Genomic DNA, 12217 nt, shown 5'->3' with positions numbered 1-12217 from the left:
TGTGATCTCCGCCAAGTTAACATCAACAGGTGCACTCTGAACGGGATGTCTCGGTATGGTCTGAACAAACCCAAACTGGCGAAGCACCCTCTCCGGCAGATATCTCACCATGCGCTCTCCGCATCTCAGCCATCCAAAGTAAAGGCTGACCCGCTCAAATGGACGTGCTTGACGGTGTGCAGCATATGGGACCATGACAACCCTCGTCAAATCCAGCGCATCTAGATAGTTCATGTAGTTGTCCACCGTGCCTAAACCATGCAGTGGCACAAAAAGCATCGCGCGTGGATACAAATTCTCCGCATATCCGTCCCAGACATCCTTGCTTCCCATACCTATGAAGTGATGAAACACCCAAGCCTGCACCAATGACAACCACATATAAATATACAAACCATATACACTTAAATTTAAAAAAATAAAACATAGTTCTTAATTTATACCTGCAACAAACCCAGGTATCCTGCCACCTGACTGGTGTTCCAACGTGCAGCATTGTTGAGCTCCTTATACAACTAAGTTAGTGCCGCAGCTCCCCATGAATAACCGGCACAAAGATCAAGGTCTTTGAAGTACTTCAGGTAGACAACATCCACAGCCCACTGGCTTTTGTCACTGAAGATCGTGATCCCCACCAAGTATAGCAAATATATACGGACAGCCTGGTCCCGCAACCTCTCCACCTCCTTAGTTACACCATACTCGTCCACTAAATCGCTCTGCTCCTTCAAACGCTCCTTGAATATCCTCTCCAAGTAGTTAAATCTGCAATGTGCACCTTTGGTCTTCTCGACCTCTTTGAGTGCATCACCCAGATCAGACCCCAAGTACTCCACCATCCATTCCACTGCCTCGTCCCGTGTTTTGGACCCGTGGGACAGGAGCATGCCGTCAATGGGGATATGCAGCAAAGAGGCCACATCATCAAATGTGACTGTCATCTCCCCAAACGGAAGGTGGAAGCTGGAAGTCTCCTCATGCCACTTCTCCACGAACGCACAAATCAGCCCATGATCAATAATCGTGTAGCTCGTATCCTGGAGCCAACCAAGGTCTGTACGACGCAGTCTGCTCTCCCACCACCGTGCAGCCATGATAGGTCTGGTGTCATCATCATGCATCACCTCTATCTTCTTCCCGTTGTTGATGCATTTTAATTTTCCACGCCACTGCAAATATTTAAAATTAATAAAGTTAGTTTAAACTCATGGCTTCACAAACATATTTAACAATAAATAAACCAGTTAGATATAAAGTGAGTTTAACAGTACATACCACGCCATCAGCCGCCTTCCTGGCCACGTGCATATGGTACCTCCACAGCAGGTCAGTCTGGTGTGGGCCACCGGGATAGTCTTGTAATGGCTCAGGGTCCACCACCTTCTCCTTCTTCTTTCGCCTTTGCTGTGGCTCGGCATCTTCCATGCCTTCGTCCATACCCTGCAGCTCCTGCTCAAGCTCTTGCTCCTCCGTATGCTGCAAATCCACATCAGTCTGCTCCTCCTCCATGGGCATATACTGTTGCTGCTCCGGCTGATCCTCGACATCAGGATCGACATCAGCACGGCGTGCTCTAGCACCCCGACGCCTCGGAGGAACAACACCTTCAGCCTCCATTTGTTCCCTACGCGCTCTCCTACGGGAAGCATACCCTACCTCCCTTACGCGATGAGTATTAAACGTTGAACCTTCTGTAACATTCAAATTAGGGTAATCAAACATCACAATCAAACAACACAATCAAACAACACAAACCAGAAGTAAAACAACATTCTAGGTTTGTCTGGATTTCGCAATCCGGATATCCAACAACCTAGTCCGGAAAACGTAGTCCGGATTGCATTCGAACAGAATTAAAAAAAAAACGAACTAATTGAACTTGCATGTGTACAGAAATCAAACTTACCTTCCATGATGTTTGACAAGGGTTGAAATGCGGTGCTTTTGAGCAAGAAAACTCCAAATTTGGACAAGATTTGTGGTGTTCGGAATTTGGGATAATGTAGAGAGAGAGAGAGAGAGAATGGGGAAAGTGAAACCGTGAAACTGTAAAAATGTATAGATGTTCTGGAATATATAATCCGGAGGGCATGTTGGTCATTTGCATAGGGCGCGCGAGAAGGCCATAGGGTGGGAAAAGTAATTCCCATGAGTTTATTCACTTCACTTTAGAACCTTGATTAAGCCCAACCAATTTTCTTGAATGAACCAACTTACAATCCCTATTAGCACCCTAGCAAATCATATGACTCAAAGTACAAAGTGATTCTAAAAAAAAGTGTTTAATTTCAAAGAATGTATGAACTATGAGTTTTTGAGACTTAGAGAGAATAGATGCAAATGATTCAATAATTTGGGGGTTATGAGGAAGTGAGTTATATAGAATGGAGAGCTAAGTGCGAAATTTCGGCCAAAAACAACATAGTGAGTCGAATCACTAAATGTGTGAATCGATTCAGACAGCAAGAGTACAAGCCAGATGGAATATGATGATTGATACGATTCAGACACCTCTTCAATCAATTCAAAATGTCCAGGATGAAGATTGAAACGATTCAGATTATATTGAATCAATTCAATGTAAGTCAGACAGTTTTCATGATACGATTCAAGCAAATTTGACTCGATTCAAGAATGAATCGATTCAAAATATCATGAAACGATTCACACAAAGTCTGAAACTTTGTGTGATACGATTCAAGCAAAAGTGAACCGATTCAGAAGTGCAGAAAACGAATTTTGACAATGTGAATGAAGTTTACTTGACCCACAAGATATCAGGAACAACAAGAAATCACGCAGTGCTAAAGACACATATTGCTAAGGTGCTTTAACATAATTTAAAGCTAAACATTATGCTAGGAAAACTAGTCCACATTAAAACATCATCAAAATACCCTAGGCTAACATCATCAAAACAACCTTTGACGAAACAAGATAAGCTTCACTATTTGTATTTGTACACACAACTTCTTCGATTTCTACATTACTAATTTCATTAGCAATTAACAAGTTGATTTGATATTGAGTTACTTAATCTTAATTAATGACATCCAAAATCATAGTTAATGTAGCTTAATAGTTGATTAAATAATAAAATTATTCAATCCTAAATTCATTAAACATTCGATTTCGCTCACATTTGTTTGTTTTCCTTGCGGATTTGGTGTATGCCCCGCAACATTTGTGTTGTTCCTTCAATATATCTTCTTTAATATATTTTTTTGGGATGCTGCAGAATATTGTAGTTTTGTTGAGGTAACAACATAATTGAGATATCAGTAATTATTGATTTAGCCTCTGAACTTCCAATTTTTGCTTAAAAAAATATTCAATCTCGATATCTATTCATTAACAAAACTCATAGACTTGTTGGTCTTGTCATGCAAGTTGATTTTGTTCAAAATAGAATCACAGTAAGTTTGACAAAATCATAATAGCACCTTGATTTTGTTGAAACTCAACGATATATCTTTAAGCTAAATTATGATGAGCCATCGTTATACCGTTAAACTCACTATGATTCACAACATTCATTAATTATTTTATGTTGTGAGTACCCTCTAATACTTCTTTTTAAACAGCATTTGAAGCAATAAGGAATGATGCATGGCAACCTGTGGAGCTTATAAAAATTGAGTTGGGAAAAACAACCTTACATTTTATGGATACTCAACAAATGCAAACTCCTTTGTCATCTGATATTCGCATAAGATCAAGAAAAGCTACTTCATTTGATTGCTCTAACTTTTTACGACGCGGAATTGACATATCTATGCTCCAAATGTCAAATCGGGTTGGACCTATTCCAGTAAGTTTAATCTTTTAAATTATATATAATTTTTATTAAACTTCATTTCTTAGTCTTATTCTTCTCTAATTTATGTACATTATATATAATATTTATTAGGCTAAATTATAATTTGGTCTCTTAAATTAGTTTTAAGTTTCGTTTTGGTTCCTTATGTTTGTTTTCATTTTAATTCGGTATCTTAAATTACAAAAATTTGATTCCTTATAGTGTTTTTCGTTTCATTTTGGTTACCTAACTTACAAATACTAGATACTTTAATTCTTTAAGTTATAAAAGTTAGATGCTTTAATCTTTCATATTAGATAGCAAAATGTCGTAATATTTGTAACTTAATTGACCAAAATTAAATGAAAATAATATAAGAGACCAAATTATATAAAATTACTAACTTAAAAGGAACAAAATGAAACAAAATATACATTAGGGACAAAAAATTAACCTGAAAGTAATTCATGGTAACAAAAGTGATTTAGCCTTTTTATTAAACTTCATTTCTTACCCTCATTCTTTTGTATGCATTTATGTCTTGATCTTTAATTTCTTCATATTTATTTATCTTTATGTATATTGTGTAGACGTCAATCGATGCAAGAATAAATTCAATCCAGAGACAACCTCACGAAGCTGATCAATGCTCATGTCAGTTTTATGTAAATTTCTACGAGGATCAAGGTTCCCTTGGTAGAAATATAAAAACACTTAATAAAGAGGTTTATGCGACTGGAATAGATCGAATTTTCATCCTCCAACGGCTTCAAAATAATAGTTGCGAAGGCTTAATAAAAAATAGTGATAGTTCTGAAGTGGTTAAGCCTTATAGGTGGGATTCATCTGAAGATTGCTCTTCATTATCACAGTCAAGATTAGTCTTGGGGAGATTTTTATCTGATCTTTCGTGGTTCGTTACAACATCCTTTTTAAAGAAGGTTTCATTCAGTATCCGATCTGTTCAAAATAAGATTACGTATCATGTTGTGGAAAACGATACTGATATTATTGATCCTTCTTTTATAAATGTTGTGAACTTCAAATCGGAAAAGGGATCAATAGTACCTGTGGTTTCTCTATTCGATATGTTTTGTGATTATGATGGAGAAGAAGATGAAGCGCCGCAAATGCCATCAAATCTAATTGAAGGCCTAAGACGATCAAAACGTAGGAATGTTCAACCCAAACGTTACATAGGTTCTTCTGTTGAGAAGTTGGAAGTTGGTACTTTTCGAACGAGGCCATACAAGATAGGAGCTTATAAGATAGAGTATGATGGTAAGAGTGGTGAAAAAGTAGGCGATGCTGCTGGCGAAATTCCTTCAAAATATCTTTCAAAGAAGAATGGTGCTGCTGCTGGTGTTACAATATCAAGAGATGTAGAAGTTGATGATAATGTTACTTTGGGACATTATTATAGCTTCTGCAAAGAGAAACCTGCAAGGAGGCGAATTCATGGTTCGGATGATATGGATATTGAAACCAAATGGGAAGGAATTCGTTTCAAAAAAGGAGCTCAAACAAAAAGATACCATTCAATTTGTTTGACAAATAGAAGTCATGTTCAAGAAGGTGGCAGAACATTAAATGCTGATGCACACAAGGTAATAATCGACACTTACATGAAGAATTTGGATAGTCTTCCGGCTGAAGAAGAGCCAACTATTAACGAAGAAACAAACAAGTTGGAGGAAGAAAAAGTGTCGAAAAGGGATGATGAGGAAGAAAATCCTGATGACTTGTCTGCCATTTGGGAAGAAATGGATACTGCTATGGCAGCAAGTTGTCTTCTTGATGGAACTGAGGTTTGTGACAATTACTTTTACCTATATTTATAATTTTCGTTTTGGAGTTTAGTTTTAATACGCTATCGGTGTAAAAAGTTTTATACTGCCAACAAATTACAACCTATCATATTTTTAATGATCTGACAATATATATGAATTATACCGTTGCAGGGTTCAAATGTAGAGGTTTTAGCAGACACCAATGAAATTTGTGAACATGACTATACATTCAATGAAGAAATTGGAATATTCTGTACTAGCTGCGGCTCTGTGAAAACTGAGATACGAGACATTACTGAACTCGTTGTAAGTCAAATAAAAAACCTTAACAAGAATATACATTTAAATTTAGTTCCTTATTTGTTATATCTGTTGTCTACTGCAATTTTTAAATAGAGGTTACGACATTGTGAGATTTTAACAAATCACTATTGTTCGGTGATAAGTTAATGTTCGGTGATAAGTTACTCAAATAGGAACCTAACTGATAATTTTTTATAAATATAACGATAGGTGGAAAGACGAAAATGGCAGAAAGAGGAGAAGCAATACAGTGGAGAAGATAATGATGAACAAAAATCAGAGGCAAAAGTTGATGAAGATGATAACAATGATATGTTCTCAACTCATGCTACTGATCCGGATGAACCAATATCGGCAGAAAAAGACAATGTTTGGGAATTAATTCCAGAACTCAAAGAAAAGATGCATGCGCACCAGAAAAATGCTTATGAATTTCTTTGGAAAAACATTGCTGGCTCGACGGAACCATCCCTCATGCAAGAAAGATCGGAAACAAGTGGTGGATGTGTCATATCACATGCTCCTGGAGCTGGAAAAACCTTTCTCGTCATTTCTTTTCTTGCAAGTTACTTGAAGTTATTTCCATGGAAAAGACCATTAGTCCTTGCACCAAAATCCACACTCTACACATGGTGCAAAGAGTTCAAAAAATGGAAGGTTCCTGTGCCCGTTTATCTTATCCATGGCCGTCGAACCCAGAGAGATTCAACGGCTCAGAAACCTACGGTTCTTCCTGGAGTTCCAAGACCTTCTGGTGATGTAAAACATGTTTTGGATTGTCTTGGAAAAATACAAAAGTGGCATTCACACCCAAGTGTTCTTGTCATGGGCTATACTTCATTTCTAGCATTAATGAGATCTAAAGATACAAAATTTGCACACAGAAATTACATGGCTAAAACTTTGAGAGAAAGCCCTGGAATCTTGATACTTGATGAAGGTCACAATCCTAGAAGCACAAAATCAAGGTTGAGGAAATGCTTAATGGAACTTCCTACAGAATTGAGGATTTTACTATCTGGCACTTTGTTTCAGAACAATTTCTGCGAATATTTCAACACGCTGTGTTTAGCAAGACCAAAATTTGTTCACGAAGTGCTACAAGAGTTAGATTCTAAATACTTGAGGAGAGGTAACAGAGAGAAGAAAGCGCAGCATTTGCTTGAGGCGCGGGCGAGGAAATTCTTCTTGAACAACATTGCTACGAAAATCAACTCAGATAACGATGAGGAAAAAATGCAGGGTCTACATGTGCTGCGAAAGATCACGAGCAGTTTCATCGACGTTTATGAAAGTGGAAATTCCTCTGATACACTTCCTGGTTTACAAATATATACACTGTTCATGAATACGTCCGATGAACAGCTTGAGATTATACAGAAACTGCAGAAGAAAATGGCTGAGTGTACCACCAGTTACCCTCTCGAGGTAGAGCTTTTGATAACCCTTGGATCGATACATCCATGGTTGATCAAAACAGCAACACCATGTGCAGATAAGTTTTTTGCCGAAGATGAATTGAAGAGGCTAGACGGAATCAAATTTGATTTAAGAAAAGGTTCCAAAATAAGATTTGTTCTGAGCCTAATCTCACGTGTAGTGAAAAATGAAAAGGTTCTTATCTTTTGTCACTACCTTGCACCTGTGAGATTTTTCATAGAGTTATTTGAGAAATACTTTCAATGGCAAAATGGAAAAGAGGTTCTGCTACTTACTGGTGATCTAGATTTGTTTGAAAGAGGAAAAGTCATTGATAAGTTTGAAGATCCTTGCAGCGGTTCGAAGATACTTCTAGCTTCGATCAATGCTTGTGCTGAAGGTATTAGCTTAACAGCTGCTTCTAGAGTTATTTTTTTGGATTCTGAATGGAATCCCTCAAAAACAAAGCAAGCTATTGCACGCGCTTTTCGTCCTGGTCAGCAGAAAATGGTTTATGTGTATCAGTTATTAACGACTGGGTCAATGGAAGAAGAGAAGTATAGAAAAACTACCTGGAAAGAGTGGGTTTCTTGCATGATTTTTAGTGAGGAGTTTGTGGAAGATCCTTCTAAATGGCAAGCAGAAAAGATTGAAGATGAAATACTTAGGGAGATGGTTGAAGAGGATAAGTCTAAAGCTATTCATATGATTATGAAGAATGAAAAGGATTCTGTAACGAATATGCCTCGTCATACAGAAGGACAGCAAGGCCTTCTAGAAGGATCAGATTTGGTTATGCAAGAGCCACAATCTGTTAGGCACTAGCCGCAAAACCAAGAAGAGAGCCGCAATCAGTAAGTTATTGTAGTTTTGCTTGATTTGCTTTTTATGTTACTCTATCTGCTGGTAATGTATGCGAAGGATACATTTTCATCATGTTTTCTTGAATGGAATTCTTGACTGTGTCCTAATATTTTAGTTCATTTACACATACATGATTTCTAATATTAATGCGTCACAATTTGATTGTTTATATAGCACATACGTTAGATTCATAATCTCTTCTTCTGATTTCTTGTATACTTGAATATTCTTTCAGCTCTTGGGAAGCACATAATCAGCTGGTCTTTCGATGAAATGATCTTCTTATACACCAGCACATAAACAAGAAACATATCATGGAAGTGCTTGCAGCCAGTTATCTTGATTGTCATGACATTGATTCCATCTGTGTAGCCGACACAATGGTTCTTTGTAACGACATAGAAGAGATTGTGATGTCAACAATTCGTATTGGATATGTTTAATGAAAATGTATTACCTTCAAATTTATCTTCAAACTTGTTTGAATGACTATAGACTAATGACTATAGACTGCGGTGAATACTTGAATGAAACTTATATTATCATATAATCGTAGCTATATAATCAAATGCTATTATTGACTCATATGATAATAAATTGACATTTGAGGCCATTTTGAGGAAGATAATCTTTCTACCACATGTGTAGATCCTTTTTGTTGTGATCAAACTATTTTTTTAAGGGGGAGTCTTGAAATACAATAGTTCTCAAGGATTGAAGAAAACCTAAGATAACACTTTCGAATCTGATTAACTCTTACAAAACAATATTTGAGACTAAGGAAAAAAAACTTTATGATATTAAAGTTGGCAGAATGAGTGTTTCCTCTAAAGGATATATGTTGTCAATGGTATTAAAATGTACTTTGTGGGAAGTTTTGTATAAAGTTTATTAAACCTAAATATTTGATTCTTTATTAGCTTTTGAGAATCATTGCCAACATAATGATATAATATGAAGCACGGATGCGGACACGACACGAACACTGACATGCCAACACTGCTAATGATTTGAGAAAATCACATGATTCCGTGTAATTACATGTGCCGGTGTCGTGTCGGTGTCGGACACCACACGTGTCCGACACCGGAACACGCATAATCCGAGAAGTGTCCGTGCTTCACATTGATATATTTCAAAACTTCTGATATATGCCTGGACTGGAGTGCTCTCTGTACATGAATGAAGAAAGTATGAGACACTACACCAAAACAACATACTATTTTCCAAACTGTCCTCACAAAGGGGGTTCTCTCTTTTCTGCATTACCTATCTAGGAAACCAAAATGAGGCAAGAAAAAAAAATGACAATGAGTAGATACAAACTTTCTGTTTTTGTGATATGAACAAAAACAGTACTGAGTCAAGGGAAAAATTACATTACATTGATCAAAAGTATGAAAAAATTACACAGGCTCAAGAGGGGCCCTTGGCAGAAACACTAAAGCGAATTATATCCTGCTTACAAACAAAACTGAACGCTTAACGATAAGAAATTTTCATGAGACCAACTTCTTCTAACAGTAACAGAACCATGAAGCATCATTTCAACATGTAAATGTGTACACATTCATACTGTAACATATATATAAAAAAAACAAAAACAAAAGACTGTGATATATGATATGTACTGGTGTATGGATCATATACAACCATTGGTGAGGTGTAACTGAATGTTGATTAGTTGAAGTTATTATCTCCTTCTTCCAATAGATTGATGAGGTTTTCCATCAAACAACTCATCAATGTAAGTCTCTATATCCTCAGGTTGATACTTTATATACTTCTCTACCTGCCTTCCAGAGTCTAAATTCTGTGTAAACCTCCCAACAAATGCTCTATACGCCGGAATCACCACCCCGCATACCGAAACACGAAGCTCTGATTGAAGCTGCTCATCCTTCACAACCCAAGAGCTTTGTGTCCTATGAATCTCATCAAACATTGTATTGAAACTCTTGAACCTCTCTTTCAGCACTGGCTTTTGAACCTTCCCATTCACACTCAACCCTTCCTGACTCAGAACTGTTAGCACTGGATTCCATGTTTCTCTAAGGTATGTCTTGTGGTAGTGTCTTAATTCAGATGATTTCTTTCTACACCATATTTCACCCATCACTTGTCTCAGTTCAGATGAGCCTTTTATCTTTTGTACAATGTACCTACCATTATTCATCATGAAGAAGTTGCTTAATGCTATGTCACGGTACAATTTCGCTTTCCCGTCGAGGCTGGCGTCGAGTAAATCCATGACTCTCATTACCTGGGCTGCGAATGGAGATTGCGGTTCTTTAGTACCGTCGTTTTCGTTTTGATTATAATCAGGTGAATCGACTTTTTCGATCTTTGAATGATCCCTGAAAACTTGTTCAAGTGTTTCTTTATAATCACCGGCTGTGTTAAGGTAGTTCATTATGTAGCGCGTGAGAGGGTGAACCGCGCCACCGGGGACCGGACTTTTTGCAGTTTCTGACTTAATTTGGTCTTCTAAATCACAGAAAATAGAGATAACTGCCTCGCCAAGACGTGACTTGGCGAGGTTTATCTCTGTCTTCAACTCTTTTGAGGACTCTTCTGGGAAGAGTCCGTCCAACTTCGGTATCACATCTCCAAGAGTTTCGTACATGTCAAGCAATTTAAATAGCTTCTCTCCAGCACGCTTCGTCATGGCAGCGCCTTCCGCGAAGTTGAGAAGCGGAATCACAACTCCGCGAGAGACGCTGCTGAACAGACCTGCTGCAACAGAAGGGTTACTCGAGAACACCGCCTCTGCTAGTTTCCTCTCCCCGGGGAAATACACCATGGTACACTGCCGGAACGTGTTAGTCCATGCCGGAATCATGTCTCTTGCAAGAATCTCCCATTGCACCTTCTGAACAATATCATCAATGCTGATTCTTTCTAGCCCCAGCTGCTGTTGAATCTCCTCGAACGCGGTCCTTCTCGCCACTATGTACACCTGACAACACTCACTTTCATATCCTCCGACCAACATCTCCCCGACAATCTTGTTCATACAAACAATCGCCTCATCAGGATAACCAGGAAAATTCGTTTCGAATTCTTCTGGTTGATCCTGATGATCTGATTGCCCGTCCTGTTGATCCGACACCACTTGTTTTCCTTTTGCATCAACCTTTTCATTGTTATTGATATCAGGATTCACTTCCGTCTGGATTCTTGAATATTCTATCAACACGCGAAAATCTTCTTCCAAAAACGCCATCGCTTTCTGTTGAATTGTACCAACACGATTGGCTATTGACTCTCGTCTTTCATCTATGGTTTCTTTTTCATCATGAATCATCAACATTTTCTTAAGCTTCGAAATTCGATGCACAGATTCAAGCAACCATTTATCTTTCTCCATAATCTCTTCCCATTTTCCTTTCCGTTCTCCAGTTTCATTCTTCACCAGATTCTCCTCCACCTGATCCAAAAACTTCGCTACGTAACCAGGAATCTCAAACGACACTCCTTCTTTCTCATGCAGAAGAAAATGATCAATGTCTTCTGAAACCTTCTCACAGATAGGAGGAGACTCCACAGCCTGAATGGTTTCTGCATCTCCTTCCTTCTTCTCTTCCTCCATTTGATGATCACCCTCATTTGACAGCGGAGGTGATGGTGATTGTTCTCCTCCGGTGTCGGTGTCAGCGTGAGTTTTAGGATCCGGCATTGATGTTTTGTCTGTGAGATTTTTTTTCAATGATGGTTGTTATGACGGTTATGTTTTCTGGTCTTTGGAGAAAGGGAAAAGCAAAGAAACGTTTGAAAATGAGAAATGCGAAGGTTTAGGAGAATCATTGGTTTGTTATTTTCTTACTTTTATTGTTGAAAAACTATTGAAGTTAATTAATGCTCCATCCGTCTTAAATTATATCATTTTAAAAAAAATTGTCTTAAATTATATATCGCATTGCAATATTAACTAGTTATTACTTTCTCTTCGTTTATTACTTTCATTTATTTTTCGTATATTATTTAATAAAGACAATTTTATAAAACAACACATAATATATCTTTCACATACAAAATTAAT

The 12217-nt window shown here is 37.7% G+C and overlaps 2 protein-coding genes across 2 annotated transcripts; one reads left to right on the top strand and one right to left on the bottom strand.

The window, feature by feature from the left end:
- The first annotated feature begins 3486 nt into the window (after window positions 1-3486).
- Window positions 3487-8643, top strand: LOC146905252 (SNF2 domain-containing protein CLASSY 1-like). Its single transcript, XM_085728496.1, has 6 exons — window positions 3487-3499; window positions 3585-3811; window positions 4390-5089; window positions 5180-5607; window positions 5761-5902; window positions 6101-8643. Exons 1-6 carry the CDS (start codon window positions 3487-3489, stop codon window positions 8134-8136), a joined length of 3546 nt encoding a protein of 1181 aa, XP_085584622.1. The 3' UTR covers window positions 8137-8643.
- Window positions 8644-9490: 847 nt separating this feature from the next.
- LOC146905251 (exocyst complex component EXO70C2-like) lies at window positions 9491-11985 on the bottom strand. Its single transcript, XM_085726664.1, has one exon. The coding sequence runs from the start codon at window positions 11852-11854 to the stop codon at window positions 9869-9871; it is 1986 nt and encodes a 661-aa protein (XP_085582790.1). The 5' UTR covers window positions 11855-11985; the 3' UTR covers window positions 9491-9868.
- Window positions 11986-12217: the final 232 nt, after the last annotated feature.

The sequence above is a fragment of the Medicago sativa genome, chromosome 7 (genome assembly GCF_051527215.1).
Source record: "Medicago sativa cultivar Bolivia chromosome 7, Bolivia_mono, whole genome shotgun sequence".
Lineage (NCBI taxonomy): Eukaryota > Viridiplantae > Streptophyta > Magnoliopsida > Fabales > Fabaceae > Medicago > Medicago sativa.
Note: the sequence above shows the minus strand (reverse complement) of the source record. Positions and strands in the feature narration are given on the sequence as shown.